General features: G+C 46.3%; 1 protein-coding gene across 1 annotated transcript in view; it reads right to left on the minus strand.

Moving 5' to 3' along the window:
* The window catches only part of b4galnt4a (beta-1,4-N-acetyl-galactosaminyl transferase 4a), a 66064-nt gene that overhangs the window by 26906 nt on the left and 16658 nt on the right, over positions 1 to 22500 (minus strand). The window contains 1 exon segment of the mRNA XM_048257299.1: positions 6245 to 6323. Coding sequence (XP_048113256.1) covers positions 6245 to 6323 — 79 coding nt within the window.

The following is a 22500-nucleotide window of genomic DNA, read 5'->3' on the forward strand; positions in this document are numbered from 1 at the left end:
CAGGGGACCGCATCTCTGTGAGAGGGAGCGGAGGGGGCAGCCGCGGGTGTTATTTTGGGCCATGTAATGTAATGAAATTCAGATATTTATCAGGCTAATGGTGGCAGCCCCCTCTCGACGCTGGCCATTCAAGCTGGGCTTTGGCCTGGGTTGACCTGGCTGCATCCTGGCCTGAGGGGTGGGGGGGGGGGGTGGCAGGTTGGCGTGGATGGCACAGATACAACCCCGCCTCCCCCTAAAAACACATCAAAGATACAAAACCACACAAACACATAGCTGTCATACCTCACTCAACCAACCCTCACACTGTCTCACCCCCTAGAAGAAGATCAAGACACAGAAACTAAAATACAGACAAATCCATCCAACGCTGATAAGTTCGCTGCGATAACTTAAGATATCTCATGATGCAAAAGCCATGCAATAGTGCGAAACACACAGAGCCCACCGGGGAAGTGAAGGGATGGTTTGGCATAAAGCTTACGGTTCAGCATTAACAAAAAAAATCTATTCAGCTTGGAGCAGCTATAATGAGCTAAATTGCCTTCTACACACTCACTAGTGGCAGGTCAGCCACCCACCTCTTCCCCTCCCTCAGGCTCACTGACTCAAGCATAGGTCAGTTTAGGTTCCTCAATTTCACTCTCCTCCGTCTCCCTGTCCAACTTAACTCCCCACACTGGCAGAGTACTGGCCAATGTCTTAGTTTTTGGCTGCAAGCACATCCACTTTACAAAGCGTGATTTACAAAGTGTGATTTCACCTCACCGAAGAATTCTGTGGAAACAAACTAAGACCCCCCCCCCATTTTTAAGTCTGGTTTTAGTTGTTTCTAAAAATAGCCCCCCTCGGTGTCATTTGCGTCCCCGCTGTTCAGCTGATTACAAATAATGTATGCATGAGGGAGCCCAATGCAGTCACAGACGCATTTCCAATTACTCGGCCAATATGCCACACACTTTGCAAATGGAAACGTTTTCCCTCCACTGTCTTTCAATTTCCTCGGGCCGTCAGGAAATGAATTCTGTCAAATGCCTACAGCCCCCAACAAAAATCATCCCTGCAAACCACCCCTTTACACACACACACACACACACACACACACACACACACACACACACACACACACACACACACAAAGTGTGACACCTATAATGACAGCCATGACTATACAAAGCTATACTGGAAACCTCTGAATACAAAGACGCATGAGACATGAGCCTGTTTCACAATTTCCTTAAGGTGCTATGACCCCCTCCCCTCTGTCCCTCTCCCTCTCTCCTCTGGAAGAGATTTACTGTGGCCGTTGGCTAACGCGGCAGGGGACAGCGTCACGGTAAATCTGCTATTTCTGACAAAGTGTAAAATGTACACTGGCACTAAATCAGGGCGCGGTGCCGGCTGTGGAGCCGTAACTAAGGAGGTCACTCGCCGGTGATTTGTGGCACAGTTTCCCCCCACCTCATTAATATCTTCACTCTTCTGTCGCCGTGGATACCGCAACCCAACCCAACCCGGAGTGGACGATTACCCGCCCTCTGTTTCACAATGCGGAGAGAAAACGCTCAAGCTGGTCAATACGTCGGTGATAGTAACGGTCACACAGTAAACACATTAGACATAATTATCAATGTGAGGGGGTGTCATATGAAAACGATGATGTGGCCATGATGTCAACCTAGAGACTTAACGATGTGATTCAGCGGCTTCTTAATGGAGTTAGAGATTATCTCTCCCTCTTTCTCTCCCTCTCTCTTTCCCTCCCTCTCTCTACCTCCCTCTTTCTCTATCTCTCTCTCTCCCTCCCTCTCTCTCTCTCCATCCATCCATCCCTCCCTCCCTCCCTTTCACTCTCTCTCCCTCGTTCTCTCTCTTTCTCAGACACATCGATTAGAAGTGGCTGTGTTACATTGCTCCATTGTCTGCCTTGTGTCACTGTTTGTCTGATGAGCACGGAGAGCAACAGAACAGGCTCGTTCCAGCTGAGAGCAGCTGAGTAGAAGTCCCTGCGAAGGGCTAAATCTGATGTGTCACCTGCTGACACTAATGGAACCATTCAAACGTATGGGCCTGTGTCTGCATAAAGGCAGAGGCTCAAACAGGTTCACACGCTGAAAAATCCCTTGTGGGTTTTCAGGCCCATGGGGAGACCATCCTAACTTGTGGACACTGATGCATCTGAACTACTCATGTCTTGTCTGGCCTGCTAGGGCAGCCGTGGCCTACTGGTTAGCACTTCGGACTTGTAACCGGAGGGTTGCCGGTTCGAACCCCGACCAGTAGGCACGGCTGAAGTGCCCTTGAGCAAGGCACCTAACTGCTCCCCGAGCGCCGCTGTTGTTGCAGGCTGCTCACTGCACCGGGATTAGTGTGTGCTTCACCTCACTGTGTGTTCACTGATTGGGATAAATGCAGAGACCAAATTTCCCTCACAGGATCAAAAGAGTATATATACTCATACTATACTATACTTCTCTAGCAATGAGACAACATTATACTGACCACTTCAGGCACACAGTCTCCCAACCTACACTCTATCAATTCAATTCAATTCAAGGTTGCTTTATTAGCATGACTGTAAGTAAGTACAGTGTTGCCAAAGCACAATTAAAACAGCATAACAATTAGAACATTGACAGCATTACAGGAAACAGTAACATGAAAAATTGTGTGTATACCCTCACTTTCTCTGTCTTTTTCACACACACACACACACACACACACACACACACACACACGGGCAGCATACACATTATAATACATTGGATTAATTACAGACATTACAGTAGGTCGGGTATTGTGGCAAAGTGTCCGACTCACTGTCCCTCATGTCGTGGCAAGCTGTAACGTACTTTGCAGCCAGCGGAGCAGTCAATCCTTCTCCTAGCAGGTGGGCCAATTTATCACAGTCTTTAAGGGACCTACAATTTGGAATTTTATTTGAGAATTGTAAAAAATATATTTTTCTAATCTGTTCAAACTTTGGACAGTATAGGAGAAAGTGCATCTCTGTTTCAACCTCACCAGTCATACAGTGACCACAGAGCCGCTGCTCTTTGGGAAGCCATGATTTTTTGGATTTTCCGGCCTTTCTCTATGGCAAGGCTGTGGTCACTTAGCCTGTACTTAAGAATCTGTCTCTGCTTTGTATTTCTGACGGTGGAGAGGTACTCTGCCAATTCATAATCTCGTTTTAGTGACAAGTAACATTCTAATTTGGATTGTGATTTTGTTTGATCATCCCAATGTTCCAGATACTTATTCTTACTTTGATTCATAATTTGTTTTACTTTGATCTGATTTTGAAAAGCAGTGCTGGTCTGAGATCGATGGGTTAGAGTATTAGTTAACTTCAGAACCAACTGGCAAAGGGGACTGGTTTTAGGGCTGACCTCTTGGTATTTTGTATGCTTGAAACTGTATGGTGTTCTCGTCACTAGAATTTAAGTGGATCCAGAATTTTAAAGATCTTTTTTGTATATTTAATGCCAGTGGGAATCTGCCTAATTCTGCCCTGCATGCATTTGTTGGTGTTTTCCTTTGGACTCTAAGAATGTTTCTAATAAATTCTGCATGTAGGGATTCAGTGGGATGTTTGTCCCTTCTAGTGTAGTCTAGCTTGCTGAGTGGACCCCATACCTCGCATCCATATAATGCATTTGACATTATTACACTGTCGAATATTTTGCACCAGATTTTAATTGGGATTTGTATTTTATGGAAATTTCTTTTGATGGCATCGAGAGCTCTACGAGCTTTATCTTTTAGCGCATTCACTGCAAGGTCAAAGCTTCCTGAGGCACTGAGTTTCAGGCCTAGATAATCATAAGATAAAAAGAATGCTCTAGAATGGTGTTTCCTAGAGTGAAAGGTGTCTGCCTGCCTGAGATCTTGCTTTCTTTTGGAATATTACAATCTTTGTTTTGTCCAAATTGACTGTCAGGGCCCAGTTCTGACAGAATTGCTCTAGCAGATCTAGGTGCTGCTGTAGTCCTTGTTCTGAGGGTGACAGCAGCACCAGGTCATCTGCAAAAAGCAGAAATTTAACTTCTGTATTGTTTAGGGTGAGTCCAGGTGCTGTAGATTGTTCCAATACCACCGCTAACTCATTGATGTAGATATTGAACAGAGTTGGACTCAAGTTACAGCCCTGTCTCACCCCACTCCCATGAGTGAAGAATTCTGTTCTGCTGTGGTCAATTTTTACAGCATTTTTATTGTCCATATAAATAGATTTGATTAAATCATAGGTTTTGCCCCCTACACAGCTTTTTTAAAGTCTACAAAGCATGCAAAATTTTTCTTTTGTTTTCCTTTTAAAACATGGGTGTTGATTAGGGTGTGTAGGGTGTAAATGTGGTCAGTGGTTCTATGTTTTGGCAAGAATCCAATCTGACCTTTACTCAAGACATTGTGCTTGATAAGTAAGGCCTGTATACGGGCGTTTAGAATACAGCAGAAAACCTTCCCCAGGTTACTGTTCACACAGATGCCTCGGTAGTTATTGGAGTCGAATTTATCTCCACTCTTAAATATTGGGGATATAAGCCCCCTATTCCAGATCTCAGGAAAGCAGCCAGCTTGGAGAACAAGGTTAAATAGTTTTAAGATGACCCTGTGCAGCTCAGGGGTGCTATGTTTCAGCATCTCTGTTTTTATATTGTCAGGTCCACATGCTTTTTTAGGTTTGAGTTTCAGGAGTGCTTCTGCTAATTCTTTAGATGTGATTTAAGTAATCAAGGGGGTTTGATTGTCTTTAATGACTTTTTTTTGAGGAGGTGTAATTTTTCCATTATAATTTGTTGGCCAGTAGTGAGGTTATCAGGAGGGATTTTCTCATAGAGTTGCATGAAATAATTCCTCCATGTTTCTCCATCTTTCAGGGGTAGCTCTGGGTTTTGTTTGGGATTCAGGGTGTTCCACTTTTCCCAAAACTGATTTTGGTTGATTGAACTTTCAATTTCATCTAGTTTTGCATTGTAGAGATTTAGTTTTTTTTTTTTGAATCATTTGTTTATATTCTTTGAGTTTTTGCAGTAATTTTCTCTCATCTCTGGATTGTTTGGTTGCGGTGTTTTTGATTTGATAGTTGTCTGAGATTTTTCCTCATCATATCACACCCTTATCACACCATTGCTCTTTGTGGACTTTATTTTTTGGGTTTGGAATTACCTCTTGAAAGGTTTGCTTTATGTGCAATTATGTGGTAAAGTTCATTTACTTGATTTACGGCTGTTTTAACAGCTGGTGGATATGGATGAAATTGTGTTAGTAAAAAAATATTTTATTAGTAATTTCAGAAGAGTTGGCTGCATTGGTGAATTCAGATGCACTGTCAGATGTCCATTTATAGGTTGGTTTGAGTTTTAAAAGCTTCTTAGTATCTGTTATCTTTATTTGCATAGTTGTTTTTAGGTATACATTTATTTGACAGTGATCTGAAAGAGGAAGCTGTGGTCTTACAGTGAACGCGTTGATGGAGGAGGGGTCCATGTCAGTAATTGCATAGTAATTGTATCTGTTGACTAGAAGAGGCTGATAAGGCCCTGCCTGTATACTTTAAAGCAACACCAACAAACTTTCCCTCTGTCGCACGCACGCTATTTGTTTATCCAGCACTGGCTTTTCAAATAACCATGTCCACAGACAAAGTAGAATATGTTGCACGATTTATGAAAGTACGATGTATTGCGACATCAGATGCAAGTCAAATTTGTAGTTTCTTATGTCTCATTCCATTGAACTACAGATCTGCTACCCGATCTGGCAAACTTACATAGTGCGGTTATAGCCGATAGAGGGCCACAAAGCACACACACACACACACACAGCCGGGCACCACACACACACACACACAGGACATTTTGGCATCTATTATTCAGGCCGACCAACACAAATATTTCAGGAACAACTTTTGAAATGTTTTCTTCTTTCTTTGAAATGTTTTGCTTCTTCGTTTAATAGCAAAAATAACTGCCTCTCTCCCCTGTTCAAAACATGCTTTATTATTGCTTCACTGTAATGCAAGAGTGCAAGAAAGAGTGTGTTAGCATGAGGTTTCTTTGGATGATGCTGTATGCGGGTCATGGTCATGTGCCTTTTTGGCATATGAACCTCTGATTGACACAAACAAACACACACACACACACACACACACACACACACACACACACACACACACACACACAGACACACACACACACACACACACAGACACACACACAAACACCTGCTTCTGACTTACCCCCACTTCAACATGATCAGAGCCTCTGTCATCTTGCTTGTGTAAGACCTCAAAGTAGTACCGTCTGGAGGAGATGAGACTTCAGAGAGACAAAAAAGAGAGAGAGGGGGAGAGGGAGAGAGAGAGGGGTGGGGGAAGGAGGTAAAGAAAGATAGAGACAAAAAGGACAGACAGTTAGCTTAAAAGAGAGAGACCCAGAGGAGAGTGTGAAAGAGAGAGCAAACACAGTGTGACAGTGCCTGTTGTGATGTGAGGTGGGGTGGACGAGGGCTTGGACACTCCCGAAACCCAGCATGGTTCTGAATGCCGGTTGAGATGTGTGTGTGTGTGTGTGTGTGTGTGTGATGTCTTGAGGGTTGGAGGGGACCGGTCAAAGCCCAGCATGGTTCTGGAGGTTTGGAAGATACCGCTGCAGGGGCCCATAAAAACGAGCAACCAACCGGCCAAGACCTCCCACTGCCCAACAGCACGCGTGTTTGTGTGTTTGTACGCATGGCCGTGTGTGTGTGTGTGTGTTTGTGTGTGTGTGTGTGTGTGTGTGTGTGTGTGTGTGTGTGTGTGTGTGTCAGCTGATCAAACTCAAACTCACATCCTCTGAAATTTGTCACCGTCATCTCCCACCACAGCCTCTCGAAAATCACACAGAAATGGGAATTCATCACCTCAACCCATGTTTGCACATTGTTAGCTTTGCTTGAGTGCAAACATAAACACACACACACACACACACACACACACACACACACACACACACACAGCGGAAAGCGAGAGGCTTTCAGTGGTATTCAGTGTTCAGAGCAAACTAGTATGAAAAGGAGGCTGCTCTGTGTGTGTGTGTGTGTGTGTGTGTGTGTGTGTGGTGTAGGAATAGAGGATGGGGTCTGATGAATCCGGTCTGCAGCTCTCTCATCTCTTTGTAATTATTTGATTTTGTTTATCCGTGCTGGCTAATTTGAGGAGCGATATTCTCCGCACAGGGCTTGTAAAGAGGAAAATGTGCTCATGCATTTTCATGGCAGCAACGGCGGCTATTACACCACATGCAATTAGTTCTGCTGCAGAGTTGTTTTTCCCCCTGTTTTTTATGTGTTTGAGTGTTCTCGTGAGTGTGTGTTTTGTGTCTTGTTTATTTGTAGTTTGTTGTGTGTATGTGTTTTTGTCCTTGTACGTGTGTCTGTCTCTTTGGGTCTGCATTTGCATGAGTGTGTGTGTGTGTGGTGTGTGTGTGTGTGTGTGTGTGTATGTGTGTGTGTGTGTGTGTGTGTGTGTGTGTGTGTGTTTGTCTGCACGCATGCGCATGGTAGACTGCTGTTGAGAGACAGCGAGACAGAAACCGAGTCTGTTTGCCAAGACCGGAGTGGCTGATATCGCCTTTGAAACACTGATCTGTCTAGTGAAATTACTGAATGGCACAAGAGGAAAAGTGACCCTGGTCGTGTCTAGACTGAGCGAGATAAACAAAAAACACTCTAACAAACCTGAGAAGAGAAGAGAAGAGAAGAGAAGAGAAGAGAAGAGAGGAGAAGAGAGGAAAAAAGGTGGATGTGGGCTATGTCTATCCAGAAATCTAGTCCAAGGTCTAGCCTTTCTGAACACAGTAAAAGGGACAATCACAGAATGGCAGCCCAAAAACACTGGTACTTTACTGAAATAAATAGGCTACATTCAAATAAAAAAAAAAAGCACTAGCCATTCCATCAAGGCCACGAAGAACAAGGTCTCTTGCAACAGATACAGTAAAATGAGCAATAAAAGATTTGTTTGCATTTTATGTCTGGTCCCAAAATGACAAAAACTGTGCTTGACAGCTTAAAGGCAAACCCAAGCAGGGGCTGGCTTCACAGGCGAGCCCACTGGGTCTACTGAGCAAGCTGGTGCTTATTAACTCAATAACATGGACCAGCTTTGAGGCACTTTCCCTGCCTTTTATTGGGATTGATAACATTATGAAAGTCGTTCTGTTCTGCAGTTTAACATCATGACAAGTTAGTTTGAAGGCAATGCATTTTATATAACCCATCTGGGTGATCCTATTAAACTAGGCATACAAAGTAGCACCAGTGAATTATATTAAACCTGAAGCTATAATATAACATAATATATAGTACAATATAACACAATAGTTATTACTCAAACTAAAATAGCTTTACTTTGACTTCACCACAGCTGAATGGCAGGCTGAGAGTATTCTATCCCTTTAATGCCTATTAACCTTGACGATCTTTAGATTTATTTCAGCTTTTGGCCGATGTGAAGCAAATGTAATTGAATCTTTATATGAGAAGGAGGTTCATTCTGCACACATCTGTAGTAGCCTGCAGATAATGGACAGGCCACTCAGGTGCCAGTCTTATAATCTTAAGTGGACACTGGAGCAGGCGCACTCAACTCCAAAAATAAATCCCTCTCTGGGCGCAAGCTAGAAAAAAGAGTTAGAGAAAGAAGAATTACAGGTAAAGTAGAAAACCGCAAGTATTTCAACCCACAGAACAAAACCTGCCCAGTCTCTCTCCACCATCTGAGCCCTGTCCACTCCACAGCTGTCCAGAAACCCCTGACCATCTCCCGTGGTCTGGACCGTGACCTCGTTTAGACGCGCTGGCCTTTGTGTGTGTGCCTGCGTCTCCTCAGACATGCGTGTCTGGGTCTGGGTCTAATTTCCTCCTCTCCTTTCCTCTCCTCTCCTCTCCGCGCCTCCTGAGGGACTTTCCCCTCACCTCTTCTCTTCTGTCTCTCTTCAAACGCTTCTCCAGCAGCACAGACAGGCAGGACATCAAGCCGCCGCCTCGAAGAGGATCTCCTCTCCTCTCCTCCCATCTCCTCTCCTCTCCTCTTTTCCCATCTCCTCTCCTCTCCTCCCATCTCCTCTCCTCTCCTCTCCTCCCATCTCCTGTCCTCTCCTCTTCTCTACTCTTCACAGATGCCACGAAAAGGAGTGCTTCTCCCTCACACACAAAGTGGCAGTTTGTTTTGTCATCATGGGGCCATTTTGTTCTCTGCCAAACAAACAAAGAAACTCTAACACGCTCTGTTTGGATTAGTTAGATACACATACTAAACACTGCAGCACAAACTCATACACATTTTTAAATATATAGCATATGCAAACAGCATACACATAAACACACACACAAACACAGACACACACACAGACACACACACATTACCACTGTCTGTCAGTGCATTTTCAGAGATTTTTAAATAGGTGTATGGCAAACAGGTGTGTTTTATCTCACCATAACACACACAACACAACACACACACACACACACACACACACACACACACACACACACACACATACACGCACTCACACACGCACACATTCACACACACACACACCATGGACGCTGAAATGCACACAATGAGTGCACACCCTCCAGAGCAGACAAACAACTTAACTAGGCTGATCAGTGTGCACTGGGAGAACATGCTGCGAGGCATCTTGGGGAGAGACAGACAGGTAGACACAGATCCCAGATGAAAACAACACCTCTCCCCTTCCTCCTCTTCCTCCTCCTCCTCACAGACACATTGGGGTCTCACCATGACGGGCAGAGAGCGCGCAAGAAGCACTGCGCAGACAACAAAGAGATATAAACACAGAGAGAGAAATAACAAGAGCGCGGGAGAGAGAGCAAGAAAGAACAGGAAAGGCACAGAGAGAGAGAGGGAGAGAGAGGGAGATGGAGAGAGAGAGAGAGAGAGAGAGAGGGAGAGAGACACAGAGAGAGAGAGGGAGGAGAGAGAGGAGATGGAGGGGAAAAGGGAGAGAGGAGGTGGAAGATGAGACAGAAAGATGGGTAGCAGCACTGCTGTCAAAACAGGAGATAGAGAGAGAGAGAGAGAATAAGGAAGGAGAGAGATAGAGGAAAAAGAGAGGAAAAGAGAGAGGAGGGCAGAAAGAATGGCAGCGGCTCTACCACTGACACGAGCGAGCGAAAGGAGAGGGAGGAGAGAGTGAGAGAGAGAGAGAGAGAGAGGGAGAGAGAGACACAGAGAGAGAGAGAGAGAGAGAGAGAGAGAGAGAGAGAGAGAGAGAGAGAGAGAGAGAGGGGAGAGATATGATGTCTGGGCAGCTGTTGTCTTGCGTGCTGCAACGTCGTGACAACAGAGTCGTGGTGTCGTGACAACAGAGCCTGAGCGCCGGGCCAGCTGAAGGACACGGAGCCTGGGGCCGGAGACTCCGTACGACACAGCCCGGACCAACTCTCCCCCAGCCCTGTCCAGCACTGTCCAGCACAGTAGTGTCTGGTGCAGAGGTGAGAGTGTGCTGCAGAGTTCACTTCTGTCAACACTGACAAATGATCCAGGCCACACTCTCCGACAGAGATGAAGAGACAAACAGAGAGAGAGATAGAGAGAGAGAGCAAGTGAGAGAAAAAAGAGAGAGAGCAAGTGAGAGAGAGCAAGTGAGAGAAAAAAGAGAGAGAGAGCAAGTGAGAGAGAAGAAGTGACAGAAGATGAGAGAAACAAATAGAAGACAGTGACAGTGAGATGGAGAGAAAGAGAGAAAATAGCTAGAGAGAAAGAGAGAGAGAGGAGCTGGAGACAGATGGATATGAGAGAGAGAAACAGAGGACAGCGTAGAGATAAAGAAAGAGAGAGAGAGACAAGAGGGTGGATGTGATAAGGAGGGAGAAAGAGGGCACTTTCAAAAGACGAAATGAGCACGAGTGAGCATGAGAAAGAGAGAGAGAGGGAGAGAGGGAGAGAGAGAGAGTGACAGCAGCGATTGATTGAGAAATTTAGAGAAAGTGGGAGAGAGAGAACAGGGCTGAAATGAGAGAAATTAAAAGAAAGAAAAAAGAGAGAGAGAGAGAGAGAGAGAACAAGCAAGGTTCGTAAGCAGGTAAAAGTGTGGCCTGAGGAGCCTCCGATGCCTTCAAGACTGCTTTGACACAACAGACTGGGAAATGCTTAAGCAGGCAGCCACTACAACAACCGGACAGACATAGAGGAGTATACAGACACTGTAACCTCTACATCACCAAGTGCATCGGGATGATGTGACCCACACAAAAAGACATCATCACTGGGCTAACTGGAAGCCATGGCTGATAGGGGATGTCTCAGGCTGCTGAGGGCCAGAGACAAAGCCTACAGAGCTGGGATGAAGCTGGCATGAAAACAGCGAGCCAACCTGTCCTGCGGCATCAAGGAAGCAAAAAGGAATACACTCACAAGATAACCACCCACTTCAAAGACAGCAGGAACTCACAAAGCCTATGGCAGGGCATTCAGGCCCTCACGACTACAAGCCCGCCCGCCACAGAGCTGTGAGAGCAACATCCCTCTGCTCAACAACCTGAACCGCTTTTTGCTCGGGCTTTGAAGCACAAAACAGCACCTGCCCACAGAAGACCCATCCCCTACATGAGCAGCCCCTGTGCCTCTCTGCCGACAGCGTGAAGAGGACACTTGCTGCTATCAACACCCGCAAGGGCAACAGGTCCAGACAACATCCCAGGTCGTGCGCTGAAGGACTGGGCGCAGGGGAGCTTAAGGATGTCTTCACAGACATCTTTAACACTTCCCCTGAAGCAAGCCATCGCCCCATCATGTTTCAAAGCTGCCACCATCATACCTGTGCCAAGAAAACTGCTCCATCCTGCTTCAATGACTACCGCCCTGTGGCACTGACACCCCATCATCATGAAGTGCTTTGAGCGGCTTGTCATGTCACATATCAAAGCCATTCTCCCCACCCTGACCCTTCCAGTTTGCATACCGAGCCAAACGGGTCTACAGAGGATGCAATCTGCTCTGCCTCCACCCAGCCCTCACCCACCTGGAAAAAAGAGACTCATATGTGAGATTGCTGTTTATAGACTTCAGTTCTGCATTCAACACCATAATACCACAACAACTCATCTGCAAACTTGACAAACTGGGACTCAGTACCTACCTCTGCAATCTGGCTACTGGACTTCTTCTGTCAGAGGCCCCAAGTAGTAATGTGTTGGCAAATAATACCTCAAGCAGCATCACACTGAGCACAGGGGGGCCCCCCCGGCTGCGTGCTCAGTCCGCTGCTCTTCACCCTGCTGACGATGACTGCACTGCAACCTACAGCAACAATCACATAGTGAAATTTTGCTGACGACATTAAATTGGTGGGTCTCATCACCAAGGGCTTAATTTTTGAGACTCAATACAGGTTGGAGGTCGCACCCATCTGACCACGGGGTGCAGGGACAACAACCTCCTGCTGAACGTCAGCAAGACCAAAGAGATTGTTGTTGACTGAGAGGTCACACCCAACACCTGCCACTGACCATCGACGGTGCTGTGGTGGAGAGAGCTTAGCAGCACCAAATTCCTGGGGGTGCACATCAGTGAAGACCTCTCCTGGACCACCAACACTGCATCACTGGCGAAGAGAGCTCAGCGCCGCCTGTACTTCCTGCTTGAAAACTCAGGCGAAAGCAAGTGCTCACCAGCCATCATGACCACATTCTACCGAGGCACCATTGAGAGCATCCTATCCAGCTGTATCGCTGTGTGGAAGCTGCACTGAATACAACAGAAAGCCCTGCAGCATAGTGAACACAGCTGGAAGGATCATTGGTGCTTCACTCCTCCTGAAGGACATTTACACCACCCACCTCACCATAGGCGACCAAAATTGTGAGTGATGCAAGTCACCCCGGGCCACAATCTGTTTGATCTACTGCCCTCTGGGAAGAGGTACAGAAGCCTGGCGCCTCCCGCACTACCAGACTCACCAACAGCTTCATACACCAAGCTGTAAGGATGCTGAACTCTCCCTCCCTCTCCCTCCACCCTCAGCTACATAACACCCTGACATTGGACCCACAATGGCCGCCTGCACTACCCACCTGCACACCTGAACACTTGCACAACTTTGTACACTTTACAACTTGGTGTTGTTGTCCTGAAAACACAACAACACTTCTGCTGCTCTTACAATAACTTGCACCACTATGCCACTTTTCTTTATTACTTAGGTCAAAACAGTATTTTATAGTATTTTACAGTATTTGCACTAGTATTTTATTGACTGTCTATGCACAATTTCAAAAAAAAATTTTGCTGCTCTTATTTTTCAATTATTATATGTGCCCCCTCTTATTCACTTATTTACTTACTTTTTGTTTACTTGAATGTTATGTTGTCTGTGGACTTAAAATTGGTCAAATATGTCTTGTCTTCACCGTGGGATAGTGAGAAACGTAATTTCGATCTCTTTGTATGTCTGGAACATGTGAAGGAATTGACAATAAAGCTGACTTTGACTTTGACTTTGAAGACAGTCGGGAGCTCTTTGCACCCAGGGAGAGAGCGGACAGGCTTTTAATTGCCTGACTAATTGCAGTCTGTGTTTAAAGCATCTCCCTCAATAACTCAGCGCGGAGAGGCAGACAGCCGAGAGCAAGGCAACGCAAATGCGCTTCACGCCTTCATGGCGATCGCTATCGCGGACGGAGATTACGACAAAGTCTGCACTGCTGCTGCCAATGTCATTAACACTACATTGTCTCCCATGAACCCAGTGAATGATGATGAGCTGATTCTATGAGAACACACAGCCTCAGTTAATTTTTTTGGGGGACTCTCACTGAATGAGGCTTTTTTTTCTTCAACTTTTCCTCTCCAAGGTCGCGGATGGATTTTCACCCACTGGTGTTGAAAATGAATAACACCGAACTAAGTAGTCCAAACGAGTAGACAGTTGGTTTTGTTGAGGGTGCCGGAAGGATCCTCAGTGCCTGCCTGTCTCCGCTGCATACCAATAGGCCCTATACAGCAGCAGTCGCCTCACCAGTGGGGAGGGGAGGAGAGAGAGATGGGGGGATGGGGGGTGGAGAAGAGACAAAGAGACTTAAAGAGAGAGAGGAAAAGAGGAGACACACAACTACAGGGATAGAGAGAGAGAGAGAGAGAGAGAGACAGAGAGAGAGAGAGAGAGAGAGAGAGAGAGAGAGAGAGAGAGGACATGAAGGGCAGGTCAAGAGAGTCAAGAGAAGGGGGAAAAGTAGTGAGAAAAATGTGATGTGCGTCCACATGCAGAGCTGCTTCACAGGCCTCCATGACCATCCCCCTGGGTGAGAGGATATGAAAGCTAGAGCAATTATAAATGTAATGGTGAGAGGTTCATCATAGCACCATTCAGACATGCCCCTGGGACTCAGAGAGAGGGAGGGAGAGAGGGAGAGAGAGAGGGAGAGAGAGGGAGAGAGAGAGAGAGGGAGAGAGAGGGAGGGAGAGAGGGAGGGAGCGAGGGAGAGAGAGAGGGAGAAACTGGAAGAGATACAGAATGAGAACGGGAGAGTCACTCTACCAAATTCAAAAGAGTCTCTCTTCCCCTCTCGCCGTCTCTCTTTTGTATTCAGAGGGGATTTCAGCATCTCTCTCCCATCACCCTGAACCCTGCAGCAGGATCTCCTCCAAACCCCCAACCCCTCCTCTCCTCTCCCCTCCTGTCCCCTCCAATCCTCTGAGCTCCTCTCATGTCCCAGCCACCTCTCTCCTCTCCTCTCCTCTCCTCTCCTCTCCCCTCCTATCCCCTCCAATCCTCTGAGCTCCTCTCATGTCCCAGCTTCTTTTCTCCTCTCCTCTCCTCTTAACTCCCAGCCCTCTCTCCTCTCCTCTCCTCTCCTCTCCTCTCCTCTCCTCTTAACTCCCAGCTAGTGTTGTCATGATACCAAAATTATGACTTCGATACGATACCTGCCATAAATATCACGATGCTCGATACTGAAACGATACTACAGCTTAAATCCTAAGATACCTGGAAAGAAAGGACTCATACCTCCTCCAAGTGTATTGAGTCATTTGTGTTGAATCTCGTGCACTTTTGTAGTGTGCAGGTCAATTCTGGGTTCTAAACTTCCTACATAATTATTATTTTTTTATAGTCAGTAAAATAGTAGGCCTACTTTGTGTGATTAAGTCCTTTTTTTTTTTGTTATAGTTAATTTACATTGTGTTGTGTTTTTGCCAATAAAGTAGCTTTAAATAGCCAAACTAGGCTAGATCAAGGTCAGTGTTGAAATTACTGCATGCAAATCACTGAATGCTATGAAGAGGGGCCTAATCTTTAGGCCATCTGATATACAGTATAGGCTTCCCTAGGCCTTCCCGTGTTCATGGGATTTCTTTGACAGTTGCAAAGGGAAAAATGTGAGGATAGTCTTCTTTTTCTTCCAGTGTACAAGTACGACGCTCCAAGCACTCAGGTCTTCGTCAGATAGGCCTACACCATTACCTGTTGCAATATGTCTGTGTGCATTCCTACATTAGCCTATGTCCATTTCTTTGATAACATGATTTTGCTACAACGTAACAATAAGCCACTATTATTATTAGGACTCAACACGCTTTTGGTGGTATTATATGCTGTGGGCTTTAATTAGCGATTTCGGGTAGCCTATCCTACATCTGGGCAATACTTATTGAACAAATTGCAGTCTATATGCCATGACAAATATTACCAGTAGTACTGACCTAACATGAAATAGATTGTTTACAAGTTATGGTAATGTTATTCTGAAACATGTGAACATTAAGCTTTCATCAATGTTAGCACCCTATGATTACAGCTCGTTATGTCCCAGTCAAAATGATTACAGCTCAGTTATGTCTCGTCAAAATTCATTGATGAAGGAAGGTTCGCTTTTATCCCAGAGAACCTTACTCATTTCACTTTGGCTAGACTAAAACAGAAGAGAAGAACTTGGCACTAACCATGTAGTCATGTTTTCTATAGCATATTCGTTAACCTGCCGTTCTTTGAACTCTTAACTCTTAACTCCCCAGCCCCCTCTCTCCTCCTCCTCTCCCTCCTCCTCTTAACTCCCAGCCCCTCTCTCTCTCTCTCCTCTCCTCTTAACTCCCAGCCCCCTCTCTCCTCTCCTCCTCTCTCCTCTCCTCTCTCCTCTCCTCTTAACTCCCAGCCCCCTCTCTCCTCTCCTCTCCTCCTCTCCTCCTCTTGTCTCCTCCTCTGACTCTGGAGCTTGGGTGGTAAACAGAGTCTCCTTGAAACTGTTTTTTTTCTTGGCTCCAACTGGACCGGTCCCTGTGTGTGTGTGTCTGAATGAGCCTTTGTGTGTGTGTGTGTGTGTGTGTGTGTGTGTGTGTGTGTGTGTCTGAATAAGGCACCGATTAATGACCACTCCAAATCAGTGTGGGTTACAGGAACAGTCTGACCGACTGTCTGTCCTTACTTTTCTTCCTCTTTCTTCCTCTGTCTCTCTCTACACACACACACACACACACACACACACACACACACACACACACACACACACACAGACCACACACACACACACACACACACACACACACACACACACACACAGACACACACACACACACACACACACACACACACACACACACACACAGACACACACACACACACACACACACACACACACACACACACACAGACAGACACACACACACACACACACACACACACACACACACACACAGACACACACACACACACACACACACACACAGACACACACACACACACACACACACACACACACACAGACACTGTCTCATTATATCCATCTCTGTCTCTCACATACTTTTACACAGAGAAACAATGTCTCACTCTTTAACACACACACACACACACACTTCCAAATCACATCAACTCTTCCACAGTGCATATTAAAGCAGCAGGGGGTGAGTACTCAAAGGTTTTTATGCAGGACTGCGGCTCCTCTCAACTCTTCACCTCAATTAATACAACACAGCGTCAGTACTCTGAAGACTTTTTTTTTAGAATATTACCTTTTGTGTGTGTGTGTGTGTGTGTGTGTGTGTGTGTGTGTGTGTGTGTGTGTGTGTGTGTATGCGTGTGTCGTGTTCGCAAAATGAATGAGTAGCTTATCTAACACATGGCACATTGATAGTGACAGAGCTGAAAACAGCATGAAAACTCACAGAAGCGTGCTAGTCAGTGAGTGAGTGAGCGAGCAAGCGAGCGTATGTGTGTGTGTGTGTGTGTGTGTGTGTGTGTGTGTGTGTGTGTGTGTAGCAAGTGAGTGAGTGAGTGAGTGAGTGAGCGAACCAGTGTGTATGTATGTGTGTATGTATGTGTGTATGTATATGTGTATGTGTATGTGTGTGAGTGAGTGAGTGAGGGCTCTTGCCAGCACTTAGCCGTCTTTAACCTTTATGATATTGCATGATTGACTTCCGTGGCTATTAACACCATCATGTCAGAGTGATTCTTAATTGCCCAGGCTCATTCTGTAGCACCATCCTTAAAGCCCCAACAGCCCTGTGCCATTAAGTCCTTAATATGGGTGAGGGCTAGAAGGCAAGCAGGCAGACCGGCCATGCAGTAGACGAGGACAAAGGGGATGGACACCAACTACCAACTACTGTCATGACTTTCAGCATCAGTCTGATACGCAGCACAACTTCTACACACACACACACGAGCGCACACACACACACACACACACACACACACACACACACACACATGTGCACACTCACACACACACAGACACACCATTCACACAAACACTTGAAATAGAATGGCAGCTGGAAAGAAAAGTAAAAAAAACTCCATTAGAAAAAGATGCTAAAGTGCTGCATCCCAGCACAACAAATAAGTACCCCCACCACACACACACACACACACACACACACACACACACACACACACACACACACACACACCGATCCTTCAGCAAACTGTGAGCGCAACAGATTCATTAAAATGAACTGATTACCATAAGGGGAGACAGCCTGTGACAGAAACCAAAAGAGGAGAAGAGAGGAGAGAAGACAAGCAGAGAAAAGAGGAGAGGAATGGAGAGAAGAGGAGAAGAGAGGAGAGAAGACAAGCAGAGAAAAGACACGAAGGAGACCGTTGAGAAGGGAAGAAGAGAGGAGAGGTGTAGTAAGAGAGGAGAGAGGAGAGGAGGAAGAGATAGAGGAGAGGTTGTTTGCAGGCTTTAACAGTGGTCTGGGATTTGCTATTCATTAAATATGATGTGCCAGGCATGAATGCCTATCTTGATCTCACACAAGCATGGCAGAGTGCAGTCTGATGTGACCGTGAGCAATCTCTGATCCTCAGGAAATAAATAAATAAATGAAATGAAATGCATAAAGTGACAGCTGGGCACGGGGTGTTATCATAAGGTGAAGCATTTGGAATGCGTTTAAAGGGATAAATATTATTCCAGGATCAAAACACGGCACTCAGTCGACAACACAAGAGCGACAGGGCCAGGCTTGTCCATGGGGTTTGAAGAGGGATTGTTTTATTCATTTCATTCATTTATTCAGTTATTCTCCGTCCCTTTAATAAACTCTCTCTCTCACACACACACACACACACACACTCACTACTCACTCACTTATAAACACCCAGACACACCCACACACACACACTCACACACACATAAGGGAAATGTCAGCCTACGATGCCAATCATGAGGTAGCTGCGCTTTCCAGAAATTCCAGCTGTGACATCAAAGGGGAGTTTGGATTCCATTGCGCTGCTGATAGGCTGCCCAGCAACACTGAAGGTCAGTGCCAGTCTGTTTCTGCTGCATGTCTGCTGGAGTGACAGACACACACACACACACACACACACACACACACACACATCCAGACATGCACATGTGTACACACACACACACACATCCAGGCATGCACACTTGTACACACACACACACACACACACACACACACACACACACACACACACACACACACACACACACACACACACACACACACACAGGCATGCACTAGTGCAGGGGTTCCCAAACTTTTCCACGACAAGGCCCCCCAAATACCACTAGGTTCTGGCCAAGGACCCCCTTGATGTGTTATTAAACCCATCGACAATAATACGGCAAATTTACAAATACATTAAGCTAATCTTAATCATTATTTTAGCCACAAGCACTTTGCGATGGAGCATACAGTGTGTAAAAATTATATTTGGGGCTTTCTGCTATATGTCTGTCTCTCTGTCATTCGATCACTCCCTCTTCCACATTCTTGCTAAATGACTTAGTTTGTCTTTCTTATTAAATTTTCCTGTCTCTCTCTTTTTGCCAATCTCTATATTTGTGTCTGTTTTTTGGCTTTCTGACAATTCTTATGTTTATTTGCACTGCAAAACTATTTCACTAAGAAAACTACTTATGAACTGTTACATAAAGAACAGAACATTATCTGTCTGTCCTTCATCCGTTTTGTCTCTCCCTCCTCCTCCTCTTCCTCCTCCTCCCCCTCCTCCTCTCCCTCCTCCTGCTCCTGCCTGTCTGTTCTGCTGGGTGTGGGAGCTGTGATAATCACACAGCACATTAAGTCTCAGTGGCGCTGGTGTCTGGGCCGTCTCCCGCACTGTGCCACGCTACAGCCCATTTCCTCCCACAGCGTTAGTGTAATGCAAACCCAAGCCACCCTGAGGCCGTGCGCCGAGCCTGGCATTGCCCACGACTAGCCTGGCATTGCCCCGTCTAGCCTGGCATTGCCCCGACTAGCCTGACATTGCCCCGTCCCGCGTCACGCGGCCTGCTGGAAGTCTGGCATTGCCCCGCGTCACCTACCGGAAAAAAATTATGCATTCTTCATTTGATACGAGTCGACAGCACCACAGCGTCAACACTTTAAACTTTTAGTGGCTTTCCAAAGTTTGGCTTGCTCTCTCTCACCGTCTCCGTCGCGTGTGTGTGTGTGTGTGTGTGTGTGTGTGTGTGTGTCTGTCAGGCTGAGTATGTGTGTGTATATGTGTATGTGTGTATGTGTGTGTGTGTGTGTGTGTGTGTGTGTGTGTGTGTGTGTGTGTGTGTGTGTACAGTAAATGTGTGTGTGTGTGTGTGTGTGTGTGTGTGTCAGGCTGAGTATGTGTGTGTGTGTGTGTGTGTGTGTGTGTGTGTGTGTGTGTGTGTGTGTGTGTGTGTGTGTGTGTGTGTGTGTGTGCATATGCGTATGCGTGACAATGTACAGTAAATGTGTATGTGAGTGTGTGTATGTGTGCGAATATGTGTGTGTGACGGTGTGCATATGTGACTGTGTGTCTTTGTGTGTACGTGTGTGTGTGTGTGTGTGTGTGTGTGTGTGTGTCCACACCACTGTAGAACATAAAGACACTTGAGTTGATACTGCATGGAGACCTCAATAGAACCAGGTCCATCCATCATTACAAGTAATGGAGTAGCAGCATGCTGTAATGCGTGGACGTGTGAAAGTTTGTTAGACTTTGTGTGCGTGTGTGTGTGTATGTGTGTGTGTATGTGTGTGTGTGAGAGAGAGAGAGATGAAAGTATGTGTATCTTGGCCAGCCTGAGGAGATCCATCAGGGCCAAATCTGCTGTCAGTCAATCATCACACACACACACACACACATCCGGACACCACACACACACACACCCACACACGCACCCACACACACACACACACCCACACACACACACACACCCTCAGAACTACAACAGCTGCTGAGCATGAGTGACAGTTTCTGGGCAGATAAGCCCTCGGTCACTGGTGAGGAACAGAACTCTCCAGATCGTCTTCCCCCGACCGGCCTCTGCCTCTGTGACTCACACGCCAAAGGCCAAGCATGTCACCTGTTCACAACAGCTCTCATTTAGTTTCCATAGCAACAAGCGCCTCAGTGCTTAAAGAAACACATGCCATCTTCTACGACTGTCTGTTGTCACCGGAGTGGAGTTTTTATTGGTCGACTGGTTAATGGTTATTACTGCTAACGTTCCTAGGCAATCAGTGTGTGTGTCTACACTACCATTATGAAACTGCACTACAAATCCTCAAAGAGTGACAGCACTGTGGGCAGAGACAAAGAAGTTGTCAATGTAGTCCATTGGTTGACAGCTCCTATGTAAGTCATAAGCAGAGTATTACAAAGGAAACTACATTAACCCTGTACACTGTTTTGACAATCAGTAGCACAAGATTCTGAGCCATGAGAGCTCTGGGGAGACAGTAGAGATCTACAGTAAAAACATCTCAGTCATCTTTATGGTAAACGGGTTAACAGCTGCTATTGACAATGTTTCTGTGTAGTCAGCTATGCACTTCAAATCCCTTATACAAGACTTTTAGGGAACTGCATCAACCATCTAACTCAAGTCCAAAGAGAAAGAACCTTGGGGACAAAACAAACATCTTAACTGGACCACAACCATGCAGTCATTTGTACAGCATCCCTATGGGACTGCTATAACTTAATGTAAGTGCCTAGAGATAAGAAGCCAAATCGTCCAGGACTGCATTTCCCATAAAGCATTGTTGAGCAATCACCGAGGGAGAGTGTTCTAACTGCTGGTCTCTGGATGTAACGATGGTAGTGGTTGTAGCAAAGCTCTCGAGGAGCACACCCAGGGACAGCAGTTGTCACTGAAACAACCCTGGACGCTAATCATGCCTGGCATTAGGACTCCACATCCATGCTTGGGTCCTGTCCGCTTCTAAATCCTACCTTCCTTCAGTTTCTTCCTGATCGTCAAAAAAAAAAAAAAAAAAACACCTGTAGGAATGCTACTGCGACACAACGGAACACGGTCAGTCTGACCTGTGCCAACGCACCTGTGCCAACGCACCTGAGCCAACACACCTGTGCCAAATGCGATTATTGTCCCGACATGCGTTTCCTTACGACAAGTGAACCCCATCAGTTCCCTTCCCATCAACCCCCACCACTACCACCCCCATCACTACCACCCCCACCACTACCACCCCCATCACCACCACCCCCATCACCACCATCCCCACCACTACCACCCCACCACTACCACCCCCATCACCACCACCCCCACCACTCCCACCCCCATCACCACCACCGCCACCACTCCCACCCCCATCACCACCACCGCCTCACAGCGCAGCACAACGCAGTGCAGTCATCCAGACACCCTCCCTGTCAGTCACACTTTCAAAGCATGTCCGCATCTTAGCTTTGCTTGACATGTTGAAAGATGCATAAACAGAGAGAGAGAGAGAGAGAGAATAGAAATGCCCAGAGAGGTTGAAGGAGAGTGTGAAGTCTGTTTTGCCTGCTTCAGCTCTCTCTCTCTATCTCTCTTTGTAATCCCTGGTGGCTTCGAAGCATGGTTATGCAACACTGCAGTTGTGTGCGTGTGTGTGTGTGTGTGTGTGTGTGTGTGTGTGTGCTGGGGTGCTCGTTTTCCCAGCCTGTGCTATGCTGCGCTGAGGGACAGCCTCCAGGATAGCACAATCATTAAAGGCCCATCAAAGGCCGTCTGTGTGTGTGTGTGTGT

This window comes from Alosa alosa, chromosome 11 (genome assembly GCF_017589495.1).
Source record: "Alosa alosa isolate M-15738 ecotype Scorff River chromosome 11, AALO_Geno_1.1, whole genome shotgun sequence".
NCBI classification, from domain to species: domain Eukaryota; kingdom Metazoa; phylum Chordata; class Actinopteri; order Clupeiformes; family Clupeidae; genus Alosa; species Alosa alosa.